Source organism: Phalangium opilio, unplaced genomic scaffold, assembly GCF_054372755.1.
Source record: "Phalangium opilio isolate 3A_F unplaced genomic scaffold, DU_Popi_V2 ptg000225l_1, whole genome shotgun sequence".
NCBI classification, from domain to species: domain Eukaryota; kingdom Metazoa; phylum Arthropoda; class Arachnida; order Opiliones; family Phalangiidae; genus Phalangium; species Phalangium opilio.
This window is the reverse complement of record NW_028324219.1, coordinates 1,630,171-1,648,201: the sequence shown is the minus strand read 5'-3', so window position 1 is coordinate 1,648,201 and position 18,031 is coordinate 1,630,171. Positions and strand designations below refer to the sequence as shown.

The 18,031-nt window shown below is 38.4% G+C and overlaps 2 protein-coding genes across 2 annotated transcripts; one reads left to right on the top strand and one right to left on the bottom strand.

The window, feature by feature from the left end:
• The first annotated feature begins 7,325 nt into the window (after positions 1 to 7,325).
• Positions 7,326 to 10,319, top strand: LOC149615299 (uncharacterized). The gene is made up of 5 exons (XM_089857857.1): positions 7,326 to 7,467; positions 8,632 to 8,772; positions 8,872 to 9,378; positions 9,472 to 9,753; positions 9,841 to 10,319. Exons 1-5 carry the CDS (start codon positions 7,326 to 7,328, stop codon positions 10,317 to 10,319), a joined length of 1,551 nt encoding a protein of 516 aa, XP_089713983.1.
• A 1,550-nt stretch (positions 10,320 to 11,869) lies between these two features.
• On the bottom strand, positions 11,870 to 12,784 carry LOC149615298 (uncharacterized protein F54H12.2-like). The gene has a single exon (XM_089857856.1). The coding sequence runs from the start codon at positions 12,782 to 12,784 to the stop codon at positions 11,870 to 11,872; it is 915 nt and encodes a 304-aa protein (XP_089713982.1).
• Positions 12,785 to 18,031: the final 5,247 nt, after the last annotated feature.

The following is an 18,031-nucleotide window of genomic DNA, read 5'->3' as shown; positions in this document are numbered from 1 at the left end:
ATCTCCAAAATTTTAGAAGGTATCTACTTTAACCCTTCCCACCCTGCCAGTTTCGGGGGTGCTGAAAAATTATATTTAGCAGTAAAATTAAAGGGTATTAGTAAGAAACAAGTACTAGATTGGTTAAAGGGAAAAGACGCGTACACTCTACATAAGAGAGTTTTTAGAAAGTTTAAAAGAAACAAGGTGGTTGTAACTAACATAGGAGATCAATATCAGGCGGATTTGAACGATATGCGTTCTTTGAGTCAGCACAACGACGGGTACAAATACATATTAACCGTAATAGATTGCTTTAGCAGAAGAGCTTGGGCCGTACCTTTAAAATCAAAAAGCGGTGTTGAAACGGTTGAGGCTTTTAAGTCTGTCTTTGGAGAGAGGGTTCCTAGGAAGCTACAGACGGATAAAGGTACCGAATTTAGAAATTCCCAATTACAAGGATACTTGAAGGAGAAAGGGGTTATATTTTTTACAACTGAGAATGACGATATAAAAGCGTGTATGGTAGAAAGATTAAATCAAACTTTAAAGTCACGCATGTACAGGTATTTTACAGAAAAGAATACCAATAGATATATAGATGTCTTAGATGATCTGGTAAATGCTTACAATAACTCGGTGCATTCCGCGATAAAAATGACTCCTTTGGAAGTTACTGGTACCAATGTCCTTCAGGTTTTTAAAAATGTATACGGAAAGTACTTTAGCGAAAGGAAAGTTTACGGGAAAAAATTAAAGGTGGGCGAATACGTCCGAGTAAGTAGAAATAAGAAGATTTTTGAAAAAGGGTACGAGCGAACTTTCACAATAGAAGTTTTTAAAATAGTGGGAAAAATTGACAGACGAACTCCGGTATTCAAACTAGAAGATTTAAACGGGGAACCAATAAAGGGGGTGTTTTACGGGATGGAACTTCAGTCGGTAGCTAGACCCGAGACGTACAAGATCGAGAAAGTAATTCGTAAGCGGACTAGGAGAGGACAAAAGGAGCTCTTTGTAAAGTGGCTAGGCTATCCCCCTTCTATGAATTCTTGGATTCCGGCTAAAGATGCAGTCTCCCTTTTACCTAACGCTACCGAGCAACGCTAGCATGAAAATTTATGACAACAACAAGACGTCTTCGTACACTTCCAAGTTGCCCCAGGCTATAGAGCTGATCGGGGATGACTGGGAGGTTGCTCTTGTAGAAGTTTTGTACCCAATGTCCTTTTTCAACATACCCAGTGAGGAAGGTCACGTGCAGGTGGTCTCGCATGAAAATAAAAAAGGTCGGGACGGAAAATCACAGCCTATTGTTAAAGCCGAGGCCTTTATAGTTCCTGGGGGTTATTACAAATCATTAGAAGCCCTCCTTAAACAAATGGCTTCCGGATTAAACGGCTTTCAATACGGTTCAAAGTTTAAATTTGATTCGGATCCCCTCTCTGATTACATTTCTTTAACTATTCAACCTAACGGTATCTTGGCTCTTTCTCCCACTTTGAAAAGGATATTAGGATTTAAAACCCCAAAAGGTCAAAGTAGGTCTTTCTCTTGCCCTTCGGATAAAACCAGCCAATCGTATAGAAGCTCTGTTCCCGCTAATTTAAATTATTATATTCCCGACCAATTGTTTATTTATTCCGATATAGTAGCTAATGAATTTATAGGCGATACGGTAGCCCCGCTACTTCGTATAGTAGGCGTAGACAGCGAAAAACCTCACGGTTCGACTATAACTAAATCATTTAACTCTCCCCATTACGTTAAAGTTGCTAAACGTTACTTTGATACTATAGACATTGATATAAGGAATAGTTTAGGCCAAGCCGCGTCATTCGAGTTTGGAACGTCGACCTGTAAACTACACTTTAGACCATGCCAAAACCCCAAACATTAGAGTCTCGTTGCGAGAATAGGAGGTATTATTTAGATCAGGTAGGGGGTGGAGGGGTGTCAAAAGTATTTGTCGGGACCCCCCACCAAAAAGGTCACGGAATTGGGAGCGCCCTGAAAGGGTTATTTAGATGGGCACGCCCCTTATTAATTAGAGGTGCAAAGTATCTGGCACCTAGAGCCATTATTACGGGACAAAAGATTCTTGGTGACGTAATGCAAGGTCAGAATGTGAAAAGTGCCGCGAAAAAGAGATTGCAGGAAACTTATGAGAACATGACTGCTGCACAGCAAGGTTCAGGATTAAAGATAAAGAGACGCAAAGTTAAACGCCTGTCAGTTTATCACCGTCATTCAAAGCAGACGCCACGCGATATATTTAGCTCCTGAAAAAATAATGTTTTCTCTCCAAGCTCTTAAGAGTGAATTGGACATTTTTGCCCCTGTGCCGATTCAAACTAGTGTCGAACATGCTCAAGGTGTATGGGCCAAACCCTTGGCGGCCATTGGTGATAGCTCTACCCTCGAATACCTCATCTCGGGCAATGGAGATAGCTACATCGATGTAGCCCACACCATGCATTACAACAAAGTCAAAATCACCAACGAAGATGGAAGTGATCTTCCTGATGCCGCCGTGGTAGCTTTCGTGAACAACGCTGGCCACGCATTGTGGAGAACTTGCGATGTTTTCTTGAACAATACCCGAGTTTCTTCAGCCGCTCAAAACTACGCCTTCACTTCTTTTATCGAAACTGTCTCAAATTACGGACCCGCGGCTAAAAAATCTCACCTCGTGATGGCCGGATGGGAAAAGGACGAAGCCGGAAAGTTCGACGACTTTTCAAATAAAGGTTTCGTCGCCCGAATGGCTAAAACTGCTAAATCGGCCGTGATTGAATTTTTTACACCCGTGTTTAGTGACGTGTTTAATATTCCCGAATATCTCTTAAACGGGGTGGACCTTAAAGTCGTGTTTACTCGCAACAAGGACGAGTTTGCCTTAATGTGCCAAGAAACAGCCACTCTCAAAAACTGTAAAGTCAAGATACTAGACGCTGCACTCGCGGTACGTAAAGTTAAACTCAGTCCTAAAATATTGTTAGCGCATGAAGCAGCGCTTAATAACGGTACTGCCAAATATAATTTTACGCGCACCGAACTTAAAACTAAAACTATCTCTACCGGAAGTAACACCGAGAGTTTTAACAATATATATCTAGGCCCTCAGCCTAATCGCGTCATTATTGGAATAGTTTCCAACGCGGCGTTCAAGGGCAGTTACGCTCTGAATCCCTTGAACTTTAAAACTTGGGATTTAAATTTTTTGTCTCTGTACCTCGATAACGAACAAATACCCTCGAAACCGTTGACTCCTGATTTCGGTAAAAACTTGTATATACAAGCTTATCAAACATTGTTCGCGGGCACGGGTATTCATTATAAAGACGACGGTAACGATATTACTCCCGACGAGTTTGCCAACGGGTTAACCCTCTACTCTTTTGATCTGACACCTGACCTATCTGCTAGTGAAACAAACCACTGGAACCCCGTTAAGCAAGGACAATTAATATTGGACATGGGATTCGCTAAACCTTTGTCGGAAGCCGCAGTCTGCATTGTATACGCCGAATTTCAAAGCATGATTCAAATCGATAAAAATAGAAACGTAATTGTAGATTATTAAAATGTCAGCAACCACCACCGTAGACTTGATTCTCGCTTTATCAGATACGCCCAACTTTTTGGGTGTTTTCGCATCAAATAGGTTACCAAAGGTTACCAGATATCCCGCATCGTTAATTATAAATTTAGATCAGCACTATGAAAAGGGGTCTCACTGGGTATCGGTCTTTATAGACGGAGCTCGTGTAGGGTATTATTTCGATAGCTACGGTTTGCCACCATTTCTGCCTAGTATAAGAAGATTTTTATCTTTAAACTGCAGAAAATGGACTTTTGGTAAACGACAACTTCAGAGGTTAGAAAGTAGCGTATGCGGGCAGTATAGCGCCCTCTATCTTATTCATAGAAGTAAGAAGAAAAGTACGAAAGCCTTCCTAAAAGCTTTTACCGCAAATCGAAAAATTAACGATATGAAAATTGCTAAACAATTTCAAAATCATATACGGCGACTAAAAAAAGTGTAAAAGGAGCTTATTAACAAACCGTGTGGTTGCCTGGTGGTAATGCGTCCAGCTCTGTGTTGTTTCAACAACATTTGAGTTTCCATTCCAGGGTTCGACTTCCTACCAACGGCGCTTTATTAGTCCGGTATAGGAAAAAAACATCTTCAGATATGGCTCGAATCAAGTTTAAGGAGGTTTTTTTAAATATTTAACCAATTTATTATTAATTCAACTTAATTATGTATGTTATTATCACGCTAATTAAATGTTTTTGATTTAAAATCCGATTGTAATAATAATAAGCCTAGCATAAGCATATCTTTCAGGATCAACCATAGGATAGCCTACCAGGATCTACAATAGCATAAGCCTACAATAGCATAAGCCTATCTGTACAGGTACCAGCCACTTGACGTCATCAAAAATTAGCTGTGACGTCATCAAGAAAACCACCACCAGGTGGCTCAACAATTCAAATTTCACGCTAAGAACATCACGTGACGTCATCAATTCCCCCCCAATTCCTCCTCCCTGCCAACACCATCACGTGACGTCATCAATTCCCCCCCAACCCCCCGGATGACGGTATAGAACAGGTTTTACCCCTCCCCCCTGAAGGGGGGAAGGAAGGGGGGTAAAACCTGTTCTATACCGTCATCCTTACTCTCTATAGTCTTTTCTTCAAGTTTGGATTTGTTTACCTTATCACTGATATCGATGGTAGAGTATGTCGTCATTTTCCAAGCTGGCGATTGGTTGTTCATATTGAGGATACTGTATGTCGTCATTTTCCATGATGTTGATTGGCTGTTCATATTGACGATATTGTATGTCGTCATTTTCCATGATGTTGATTGGTTGCTCATAATGCTGCTATTTTTATCTGTATGACCAGACTATAAATTGTGATCGCAATTCCTATTCTATCTTCATTCTTGATCTTTATGTTCCAAGAGCTTTACTCTAACTGCGGCAGTTAATCTATAGGTAAATGTTTTTATATTTTGAATATACTTAGTCAAAATGTTTCCTTGTGAAAAGTGTGATTGTATTTTCACCGCGAAAAACAATCTTTTAAGGCACGTGCGTTCGGTACATGAAAAAGTAACTTTTCCATGCTTCAAGTTTTACGCGAAAATGTAATCTTGTTAAGCACATGAAAAAGCATCACGTTGTTACCCCTAAAGTTCGTGTTGGTGTTAATCAGACGCGGGGTCTGAATAGTAACTCTTCAGATGAGTCTAGTCAGGAAATTTTATCTGCAAGTGCCGCGTCGAAGGTAGCTAACGGTTCAGAGAAACGTAAATTTACGGATTCGGATAGTGAATTTGTGTCAAAACCGGATTCCTTGAGCGTTAACCAGGAATGTGTAGTGAAAGATACTCAAAGTATACCTTCCACGTGTATTCCTGAGACACCGGAGGAATTAATGCCTAAAGCTAATGAAACGGGACCAGCTGATGCATCCATGGAAGTTTCTAGTGAAATTGATCGCGAAATCGAGGAGTACATGGATGAAATGGACTTTTATAACCAACCGGAGGATGGGATCAACACTTTTATGGAAGAATTTGAATCAATACAAGAAAACAACAACGACCAGCCTTTGGATCAGTGGGTGGAAATCACTGCTTTAAATGGAATCGTATCTGCTATCCGCTGTACGCCAGCCCGAGTGGAAACGGATCCCAAGGCATTCATCAACAAACATAGGCAAGTGTTGCATGACCATATTTCGAATAAACATCAATCAAAGAGAGGCATCAAATGGTATCTGACAATGCGTGTTCGATATATACGTCCAAATGCCATTGATGGTGATTCGGTAGCTGAATCTGAACCCCATTTTCGCGGTTTCACTCACACTACGCTCACCCCCGATGTAATACCTGAGCAAATTGAGTCTACTGTTGGTAAAATTGTTCAATCAGTTTCGGAATACGAAAGTACCGGAAGTGGTTGGGTAATAGACCGCATTCTCTACTTGCAACTAAATATTATCGCGTACGTTCCACTTCAAGGTGGATCGTATATAGAACTTCCAAAGTATTTAGCAGACAAAAAGGCTATTATTAACGTTAAAAACGATGATAATAAATGTTTTCTATACTCTATATTAGCTAAGTTACACCCTGTTGAAAATAACCCGCAACGAGTTAATAACTATATCGCGTATGTGAATGAACTAAAACTTTGCGGGATAACATTCCCTTATGAGCATAACTCTACCAAACTTTCTAAGTTTGAAACCGCTAACAAGATATCGGTGAATATTTATGGATACGATGGTGTCATTTTCCCTTTGTACGTGAGTGAAAACAAAGTGGAAGAAGGGCGTCAAATAGACCTTCTTTTAATAACTCAGGGTGATAAGAAACACTATTGCCTCATCAAAAATCTTAGTCGATTTCTCAGCGATTTTAGTAAAAACAAACATGAAATGTCGTATTGTCGCTACTGTTTACACCGATTTTCCGGTGATAATGCCAAAGAAAATCTCGAGAAACATGTGTCTAACTGTAGTGTGCATGGACCTCAACTCATCTCTATGCCAACCAAAGACCCTATATACAATTTAAAAAGTATGAATGGTGCCAGAGAGTACCGTACGTGATTTATGCAGACTTTGAGTCCATCATGCCCAAAGTCGCAACATGCCTTCCAGACTCCTCTCTGTCATCATCTACAACTTTGGCACTGCATAAATCTTGCGGATATAGTTTTGTCGTCGTGGGTCCAGATGGGACGCATGGCACGCGTGTCACGTACAGGGGAGAGGATGCGACAAAGCATTTCCTAAATAGCTTATTAGCTGAAGAAAGTGTTATCACGGAAAAAATCATAGAAAATAAATTTATCGAGAGAGGAGACGGAATCATTCCAACAGGCTAGCACGTGCTATCTTTGTGGAAAATCATTTTCAAGCAGTGATTATATAGTGCGCGACCATGATCACTACTCGGGATGTTATCGCGGTGCGGCGCATAACTCGTGCAATCTCATGTTAAAACCACCGAAACATATCCCAGTTTTTTACATAATTTATCACGGTATGACGCGCATCTCATTATGCAAAGTATAGGGGAAACCAAGGATAAAGATATAAAGTGTATTCCGTGTAATTCGGAAACGTACATATCCTTTTCTTTAGGACAGTTACGTTTTGTAGACTCTATACGGTTTTTACCCGCATCACTCGAAACCTTAGTGAGCAATTTAGCTAAAGAGGGACCAAACAAGTTTAAAATTTTGTCTTCGATATACACACCTGAGGAAGTAGAGTTATTATTGCGTAAAGGTGTTTACCCATATGACTATATGGATGATGACAAAAAGTTCCTAGAAGAGAAATTACCACCAAAGGACGCGTTCTTTAATATCCTCACCAATACGCATATCAGCGAATCCGACTACGAGCAAGCTGGAAAAGTTTGGGAAACTTTCTACATTAAAAATTTTGGTAAGTGATAAAAATTCTTATTTAAAAAAAACTCGGTATTTATAACTTTTATATTAGGCGAGTACCATGATCTGTATGTAACAGCCGACACACTCCAACTCGCAGATGTATTTGAATCATTTCGAGATATTAGTATGAGTTACTATAAATTAGATAGCGCACACGCGTACACCGGGCCGGGCTTTGCGTGGGAAAGCGCATTGTACATGACGAAAGTGGAGTTAGACCTATTATTAGGGACCGTCCATAAACTACGTCACACTCTTATGGGGGGAGGGGGTTTCTAAATTTGTGACGGTCCGTGACAAGGGGGAGGGAGGGGTTCTTCGATGCGTGACGTCACATTTAGCATTGATTTTGTTGTTAACTTGAATTGGAGCCTCCCCCGTCGAAGACCCATATCTACTAATAGGACAAGTTCTTACTGTATTATATTTTTCTTATTTTATTACTAACCCCTTACTTACTCTAATGCAAGACAACTTAATCAAAAAAATTTAATCGTTATGTAATACAAGAAGAAAGACAACATTCCATAGTCCACCGTTACAATAATTTACCAAAATTGTTATTCCATCATCACATAAATAGTAGAAAATTTAAGCAATTATCTACTATTTACACCTTAATATAGCCAATTTAAATAGCGCATTTAAAATAAACAGCGTAAACTCTCTTATGTCTCTGTTTATTCGCCCCTATTATTTGTGAGGATGAATCAAATCAACCTACCGATTGAAATGGTTTCGATTCTTTGGCAAATTTTCTAAATCTCAAGCTTGATTAGTCTGTTTTCGGTGACAGTGTCGAAACCTAATAAAAAGTGCCCCTTTAACTAAACTTCATGGAACTTTTTTGAATCTTATAAAAAGCACATCCAGACATTAAAATTCTAAAGGTCAATCAGAGGGAAAACCTTAAAACGGAAGAGAACTTGAACTTTCAGCCGAGCAAAATATTTCTGAAGGCGGCATATCACTCAAGAAATTAATCAAATTAAATTTGTAAATTAAGACAAATCATAGAGCGGAGGGGGGTTAAAGAAATGTGACGTGGTTTTTAGGGGAGGGGTCTGAGAAAAGCGTGACGAAGCGTGATCTGGGGGGACGGGGGGGTCAGAAAATGCTTTTTTTCGCGTGACGTAGTTTATGGACGGTCCCTTAGACCCCGATATCCATCTCATGATAGAACGCGGAATACGTGGAGGAGTTTCGGTTATTAACCACCGTTTAGCTACTGCCAATAACAGCTATATTCCCGAAACGTACAACAAAGAAAAACCGGATTCCTTCATCACATATCTTGGTAAATTTTTATGACCCCTTTTTTATATTTAGCTTTATTTTACTGTCTCTTTTAATAATATGGGTTGGTTGTTTTTTTTTCTTGTTTTATTCTCTTTAGACTGCAATAACTTATATGGTACAGTGATGAAAGAAGCAATGCCCATGAAAAAGTTTCAGTGGAACAACAGTGTCACAATCGAGGAAATCCTCCATCACCCCGTAAACGATAAAACAGGGTTTATTCTCGAGGTTGACCTCGTTTATCCCCCTGAACTTCACCACAGTCACAATGACTTACCATTAGCCCCCGAAAAGCGACCAATATTAAAATCCGAGTTGTCGGCATACTCCAAGGCGCAGATAGAACATCTCGGTATCACATTGAAAGACTCTTTGCCGAAACTCGTATCCGATTTCAATGAGAAGAAAAACTACGTCATACATTATCGCAACCTCCAATATTACATTGAATTGGGTCTTCAAATTAGTAAAGTGCATCGCGTTATGTCGTTCGAACAGGGAACGTGGCTTTCGGATTACATAAATTTTAACACAGAAAAACGGAAACTAGCTGTGAATGATTTCGAACGCGAATTCTTTAAATTAATGAATAATGCTGTCTATGGTGAGGAAATAGTTTTTACTTTTTTAAATAAATTCTATTAAATATAGGGTTTATTAATAATTTTTTGTATTTTTTTTTATTTTTTTTTTTAAGGTAAAACCATGGAAAATCTCAGGAACAGAATCGAGTTTCACCTCGTACAAACTCCAGAAAAGGCAGTGAAGAAGGCAAATTCACCAAGCTTTGAGAAATTTACGATATTCCAAAACGAATTAGTAGGAATTCACATGAAGGAGAAACGCTTAAATTTGGACCGCCCCATCTACACGGGATTCACAATTTTGGATCTTTCAAAGGAGTTAATGTATAAGTTCCACTATGGGGTTATCCGACATCAGTATGGTGACAAGGCTCGTCTATTGTTCACGGATACCGGTAAGAAAACCTAACCTAACCTAACCTAACCTATCTATTGATTAATATGTTCACATCAATTTTTTTGTTTTATTTTTCTCATTACAGACAGTCTTCCATACCAGATCGAGACCAAGGACCTTTACGCGGAATTTGCCCAGCAAAGCGACAAATACGACTTCTCGGGATATCCGTCCAATCATCCATTGTACAGCGTTACCAACAAGAAGGGATTAGGAAAATTTAAAGATGAACTGGATGGGGTACCGATCAAGGAATTCTGTGGACTGCGAGCCAAGATGTATTCGATCCTGTCTTTGAACGGTGAAAAAAAAACAGCTAAAGGTATCTGTCGACGTGTAGTCAAGAAAAGCGTATTCCACGAGCACTACCGGGACTGTCTCCTTAATAAACGAATCACCACAGCTACGATGAAAAGAATAGTCAGTGGGCGTCACGAACTTTCAACTATTCAACAAAACAAGATTTGTCTAAACCCGTGTGACGACAAGCGATTCATTTTGGAGGATGGAATTTCAACCCTGGCTTATGGACATATTGACATCTTAAAGGAGAATGAAGATTAACTTTCGCGAAACGCGTGTGAATCCGTAATTTTAAACCCGCGCGCGAATCCGTAATTTTAAACCCGCGCGCGAATCCGTAATTTTAAACCCGCGCGCGAATCCGTAATTTTAAACCCGCGCGCGAATCCGTAATTTTAAACCCGCGCGCGAATCCGTAATTTTAAACCCGCGCGCGAATCCGTAATTTTAAACCCGCGCGCGAATCCGTAATTTTAAACCCGCGCGCGAATCCGTAATTTTAAACCCGCGCGCGAATCCGTAATTTTAAACCCGCGCGCGAATCCGTAATTTTAAACCCGCGCGCGAATCCGTAATTTTAAACCCGCGCGCGAATCCGTAATTTTAAACCCGCGCGCGAATCCGTAATTTTAAACCCGCGCGCGAATCCGTAATTTTAAACCCGCGCGCGAATCCGTAATTTTAAAACCGCGCGCGAATCCGTAATTTTAAACCCGCGCTTGAATCCGTAATTTTAAACCCGCGCGCGAATTTATTATTTTTATTTCCCGCGAAACGCGCCTTGGGGCCCCGCGCCTATATGAATACTTAATAAAAAAAATTGAATCTGAATAATTTTATAAACAAAGAAACACAACTTATGATGAAAAACGTATTGAAAATTTCTTCCACATGATGAAAAATGTATTGAAAATTTCTTCCACATGATGAAAAATGTATTGAAAATTTCTTCCACATGATGAAAAATGTATTGAAAATTTCTTCCACATAAACTCTATAATCATACAATCATTTAAATTACTATCTTTAGAAAACTTACAAATAATATCAAATAGTTTAATACCTCTACATCTATTTAAGGCAAAATATACACAGAATCCCCCACAAGTTTTACTATTATTGCTTTGCAATTGCTTAGAATTAAATGTTACAGTCACACTATTTCTCTCCACAAAGTCGTTGAATGCAAAATAATCTGGAGGGTTTCCAAAACTATCAAAAAATTCACAGTTCTTCTTTCTTGAAAAATATATTACAGTCCAGTGCTCAACTTTATTGTTAGACATGGCGGTATTAACTATATAGAGTGATGGGAATAATTTTACGTATCGAGGTAACTTGTCAGGCGCAAAGACTCTCCGAAATAAATTTCGGGTAATCGGATCCTTTTCCATTAAAAGGGTTAACTGCGATGTATCCATTAACTCGAGTAGTCAAAGATAACGGCTCGGTTTTTATCAATTTCGATTAAGTTTTGAAATTCCGCGTAGTACAATACACTGATGGTTGTGGTCAAAGAGTTTTCAAACTTTAATTCCAAGCGCACACTACCATTCCTTATCAAGTGAAAATGTTCGGCTGAATTGAATAGGTCAGCGGTTAGGTCAAAAGCAAACAAACAATTCCCTTCAGCGTATTCTTCTCTTTTAATCGAGTTTCCCTCGTCAATATTTCATTGTCCCGTTTGAATAAATAAATTACTGTACGATCTCACATATACATTATTTTTAAAGCTTGGGGTTAAAGGTTTATGTGGTACGCATGCACCATCGATATACAACGCCACGTGATTGACTCCATAGTTTTGAAAGTTAAATGGTGATTTTTTTATATTCACCCAAGTAAGCATTCTGATCGAGAAGACCAATAACTACTTTTTTTGGAATTTGACCGTTAAATAAATTATCGCGAATCGAAATTTTTGATCCTTGAACGATGGAGAAAGAATTACATTCCGAACGGACAATCGGGTACTTCATGGTCCCAAGTTCTAATGCCTTGGCATGAGCGATTAAAATTTCCGGAACTAGTTTCACTTTCCGGATATACAAGGACGCCATCTCGTATTTAACTTTATATTTTACATCGCCATTTGTATGAATACAAAATTCATTGGGATTTTTTGTAAACTTAAACTTTAGATTAACCATATTTGGAAGATAACGCGATTGTTGGCAGATGTCTGTATTGACAACACCCAACATATCAATTAACCCTTTAGAAGCCAACTCCTTTCTAGCTTTAAACCCATTGTTGTCGGTGGGTTTATCAAAATTACCGGCAGTGTCTTTATAAAAGAGGGAGCTTGTTAAGAAACTTTCTTTGGCCGGTCCGCCAAAAGTTAGAAGTACTTGTAACATACTTCTATGAGCGTAATTCTGGGCTGATGGGGTAACGGATTTCTCATTCATAAAAACGTGTAATTTACTGAAAAGCGTGTGTAGAAATAGGTTTTCTGGTCCTACGGTTTCCTTGGTGAAATCCGGCGGTGTTCCATCGGGTTGAAGAATTTTCACTTGTACATGAAGCAATGTTTTATTGATATCTACGTACGATTCAGAGTTTCCGGGGACAACGAATGTTAATATAGAGCTCTCATCTACGTTGGACACTGTATTGTATTCGACCCATTCTCCCTCGAGAATTCCTGATTGGGTTAAAGGAACGTTGAAAAGGTCCAATTCCGGATTAGTACACATTCCTGACTTGGGGTGAATAAGTGACATTATAGTTTGGTAAATATATCGGAGTTCTTAGGATACGATGTTCTCTTCTTCTTGGTAACGACTGAACTGATGAGTTTACTCCTTTTACGTTTCCTTTTAATACCATTCCCTGTCATTCTTTTTCTAATTTGATTCGTTCAACTCTAAAATAGTTTCCCTTCCAGCCGTGGTGCCATGTGTTTTTACCGAGTTTCTCAAGGGAACACCGCTCGCGACATCGGTGGCGACTTTAGCACCAGTTTTTAAAAGTTTCTTCCCCAGGAAAACAGCTCCTTGTTTAAAAAGCGGGATGGCTCGTCTAAATGCTGATGCCAGAATATTTCCTAATCCATACCCGCGTTGAACTGGTACTCCATGATAAAAAGGAAGTGAACCGTCACCGACTTGTGATTTATAATAGTTTTCATAGTCGCGAATCTGTTTTGAACCGAACCCAACCTGGGCTAAGTAATATTTATCGTAATCCGACTCGTTCGAGGTTTTCACATACATGATACGTGATGATCAGTTTCTTACTACAAAACGACTGATACGAACCGGGTGTACTCTTACTTATAGTGACATCCAGGTTCTTCTAGGTCTGAAGTGTAACGTGACGTGTACTTTGCCACGTTCAAAATGAATTGGCACACCCAGTTCACTCATAATACACATTTAGATGGATTTAAATGTGTTACTGGCGACTGGAATATAATGTGGACGAATAAAATCTTTTTCCACTGTTTCACCGTCTTTTCCTTGAACGCTCACAATTCGCAAGAGTGGTGCGTCAACATCACCAACTGATCGATTTTCAGCTACGTCCGAATAAATGAATAAAGAATGTATTCCGACATCCAAATCGACAGAATAGTCTGATACATTAACATCTGTCAACGTAATATTTTCTCCCATATCTCGGGTAAAACCAAGTATAACGGCTAAGATGCCTGGAATTGTAACTGAATAGGAACTGCTTACAGTTACTGCCACCTTGCGTCTATGTCTAATATATTCAAACTCTACAGGTATCTCCATCGCTCTCGAGTAGTTTGATATACCCTTTCTCATCGTTTCAAATTCAAAACTGATCACATCCAGAAGTTCGGGTTTGGAATCGTAATATCCTTTTGGTAATAAAATGTGTGATGAAAGATTACGTTCCGAACGCGTCTCGTCATTACCACTTAGCGTTATATAACAGTCTTCCCTAATGTTATTCCAAGTTCTAGGATAACTTATCTCCGCTAACCCAACTTCGTATGGTCCACTTAAATTAAAACTTTCGGGTAAATAAGTTCGAAACCGGCTAACAGTGTTGTTAGGAAAATATCCCATCGAAGAATCCGACGGTAAGGTAATGTAGAAGCTCATTGTACGACTATTTCCTGAACCCAGCTATCGAACGACGATGGGTAACCTTTCCAACGAACTAATTTTTCTATAGTACCGTTTGAATTACGTCTTTTCCTTAGCACCTTTTCTATTTTAAAATGGCAATTGTTAATGTCTGTATTTCCTCTTTGTAGAATATTCCCGAAATGGGCTCTGAATTTAAGTCATTGAGTTTATATACCGGGGGGACCGTGGTAGTCTACCCACAACTTGAAATAACTCCTCTGTCCAATTGGGGAGATAGCCCTTTTCAAAGGTCTTCTTGGTTTTACTAATTCTAACAATATCTCCAATTTCAAATGGATACGAATACGGTGGAGAAAAGTCAATATCCCCGTATAGATTCTTCCAAACTTGTTTCGCGTTACCAAACCCAACCTCTCCTGGTTTACATTTAATTGATCTGTGGTAACTATTATTATAAGCTTGAATAAGTTTCTTTAGAATGTCAGTATATTTTAAGGTATTTTTTTCGGTGAAATAGCGGTACATACGTTCTTTTAAAGTACGATTAAAACGTTCGACCACTGCCGCCTTAGTTTCCGAATGTGTTGCGAAGAACTCTATACCTAAACGTTTTAGATATTTTTGTATCACAGAACATACGAATTCATTCCCGTGATCACTTTGCACTCTTTTTGGTTTCCGTCCAGATTTCAGAATACTATCAAAAGCTCTAACCATTGTTTGACCTTTTTTGTCTTTAACCGCAACAGCGAATGCATATTTACTAAATACATCGATGCAACATAAGATGTACCGATATCCTCGATTGAAACGACTAATGTTTTGTATATCCACCAGGTCTACTTGCCATTGTTCGTCTATTCCATAGACTATAGTACGATTTCGCTTAAATCGTCGTCTGACATCTTTGTGCAGGGTATAGGTATCTTGCTTTTTGAGAAAATCCAAAACATTCTTGAAATTCACTTTAAGACCTTACTCTAGTGCCGCTCTATAGAGGTTGCGAGCTCCACCGTACGATCCTGACTCGTTTATATTAAAGTATAGGTTTTTTAATCCATCCATAATGTGTACAGTTGTTTAACGTATAGAAATTCCGCGAGAGAAATATCGAAACTTCAAATACAATTATTAAGACAATTATAAGAACTGCAGTTAATAGTTTGTGAGATTTTAAAAACGATTGGGTTACACCAGCTATAGCTAACGATTCAACAGTACCTCCTTCCATAGTGAAGTTTGATGAAATAATGAACAAAACCACATATGTCAATGAAATATATTTATCTTTATTGTAAAGAAAAGTCAAAGTACAATCCAATTTTTAAAACCCTCACCAGTCATATTTTCACGTACAGATTCATACCCGGTAACATTCTTATAGTCATCAATTTCAATTTCACTGTCGTGCGTCTTATCATTTCTTTTATGAACATCGGATTTTATCCCACGACTTTCACTTTTATGTTTAACAGGGAGGAGTTTGGACTTATTTTTCTTTTTAGAAATCCTAGGTTGTCTGTCTTTATATAACGAACGTGGCACATTTTCATCACGTAAATATTCATAAAACTGAACCGAACCTATTACCTGTTTTAACTTCTTCGAACCCGGCACGGAATACGTTAGGAGATCTATAATATGCGATCCAGCTATTGGACGACTTTTATATATAAGTTCACCCTGATCCGTAAACTTTAAAACAGACGAGTGTTCGATCCACTTATATAAGGTAATAGCCTCATTTAAAATATACGATGGAACACCCGTTGTTATTTCATCATACCAAGTTTTACCTTGCAACTTAATACTATTTCTCTTTTCACCTAGACTAACACGTTGTTGTAGTTTATGATTATAAAGGCTTATTTTTTCTGAATCACTCAAATCGCGCTTCGTCATCACATCTCTTGGATCGCTCTGAAGTTCTAACGTAGTATCCACTTTGATTGGTGGCTCCGTTGACTTGTTGGGGTATGATTGTAACCTATTTAGAACCTCCTCGGGTACTAGAATCATCTTCCTGGCCATCACTTAATGGCTTTACTAATAGCGGCGCCGGCCACCGAACTTAAAATTGACAAAATTGGTCCAAGAAGAATCGGCAAAAACCGCCACTCTGATTTAGAATTTTTCTTCGTTTTGAGGTGGGTAGTTTACTCGAAACTTTTCGTAAAGCTGAGCTATGTTTCTTCAATCGTGTCTTCTCCTCCTCTGATACTTTAACATTACCACGTAATATATTTATACAACATTCCACTAAAGCTTTAATTTCGTCTTTACTAGCATATTTAATGACGGTTTTTTTGCCTTGGGTTACACGTGGACAGGAATTTTAAGAAATTTAAGTGTTCGCACAATCTCGATGGAGGAACCATACTGAAGCTTTATAGGCCTTTATAGATGCGCATCGACTTGGATACAAGTGAAATGAGCAATACTTTATATTTTTACAAACTATTGATGAAAGTTTTGGACAACCCAGATCCTCGATATTGATCACTTCCGTATTTAAATATTGGGTCAAAAACTGACTTTTTTCTAACCCTTTCGAGTATAACACTGATGATTTCTTCAATATTTCTTCTATAATCTGTTTTTGTTCATGAAATTCGTGATCACCCTCAGACCAACGCAGATCGCAAATGTTTCTAGTTAACCATGAACATTGCCTTTTGTCTGAATTGGAAAGACTGGAGTATGGGAAAGGTGGTTTGATGGTCCAAACTAGACTCTCATTCGTTTCGGTTATGTATAAAGCAAGCTCCTTTAGTATCCACTCTCCTCTTACACGAAAGAAATTAGCCTCAATAAATCCCGGCATTTTATATCGCTGCTAAAAATAGCTAATTTTAATACTAACTAAAGACAAAAGAAAAACCAAGTAATTGTTAACTTACTTTTCTTAAAGAATGGCGAAGACGTCTATGCTGATATAAATACTGAGACCAAATGATCTTATCAATTACTGGTACATATCTTATTATTTTATCTCTAATACTTTAAACCTTTCTAGATAATCTTATCAGCCTATCTACTCTAGCTTTGATTGTTTAAGGTTTTGTTATTTTCATATGATTTTATTTATTTATCACTTTGGTAAATAAATCGCTGCTTGTTCTCTGGGTAAAATTCCCGACCGCAATCTATAGTTATCGGAGGTATTTGGTTTAAGATCTACAAATAGATAACCATAAGGTTCGGCCACGGCCTGCCTGAACGCGTCCGTGACGTATTTACTATTCCCCGGTGATAATTGTTTTCCAAGATGTTGTATTGTAGATTGATCACGAGGTGATTTGAATATAACGAGGTAATGTGCATTTAAATTCATGGTTCTTATTTCCTTTCCGGGGTAGTAGAGATTTTGCATTAAAATTATGACGGAAGTATTTTTGTGGTGCGAACCTCTAATAAAAAGATTAGTAACATCTTTATTATTCGCTATCTCACATAAAAAGTCATCTAATATAACAAAGTTTTTTAAATTGGGGTCAAGGGTTGCTACATCTATAAGCCCTTGATGAAATTCTACGAATGATGTATGTTGTAGTACACGGTTAAATAAATCTGGTTGATATTCGGAATAACACCATATAATTATTTCGGGTGGTGGGAATAAACATATATTATTATTCTTAATTAGATTAGCCGTAAATACTGACTTCCCTGATTGAGTCGCCCCTGCTATAATTCCATTGAATGGATGATGTAAGCGTAAATCTATGGACATGATTAAATAATCAACTGCTATGTTCAGATCTAAAAGAACGAACGATGTTATTCGTCACTTTCTTTTATTTATAACAATTGTTTTGAGGTACAAATAATAATGGTTAGCATTTGCTTGCAAAATTCAGAACTCAGAAAAGTACTATTAATAAACACATTATGAACTTCAGTCAT

Coding starts and splice junctions, on each gene's coding strand:
- LOC149615299 (XM_089857857.1), top strand. CDS start 7,326: ATGGATGATGACAAAAAGTTCCTAGAAGAGAAATTACCACCAAAGGAC. Junction 9,379..9,471: donor AATGAATAATGCTGTCTATG/GTGAGGAAATAG, acceptor TTTTTTTTTAAG/GTAAAACCATGGAAAATCTC. Junction 9,754..9,840: donor TCTATTGTTCACGGATACCG/GTAAGAAAACCT, acceptor TTCTCATTACAG/ACAGTCTTCCATACCAGATC.
- LOC149615298 (XM_089857856.1), bottom strand. CDS start 12,784: ATGTCACTTATTCACCCCAAGTCAGGAATGTGTACTAATCCGGAATTG.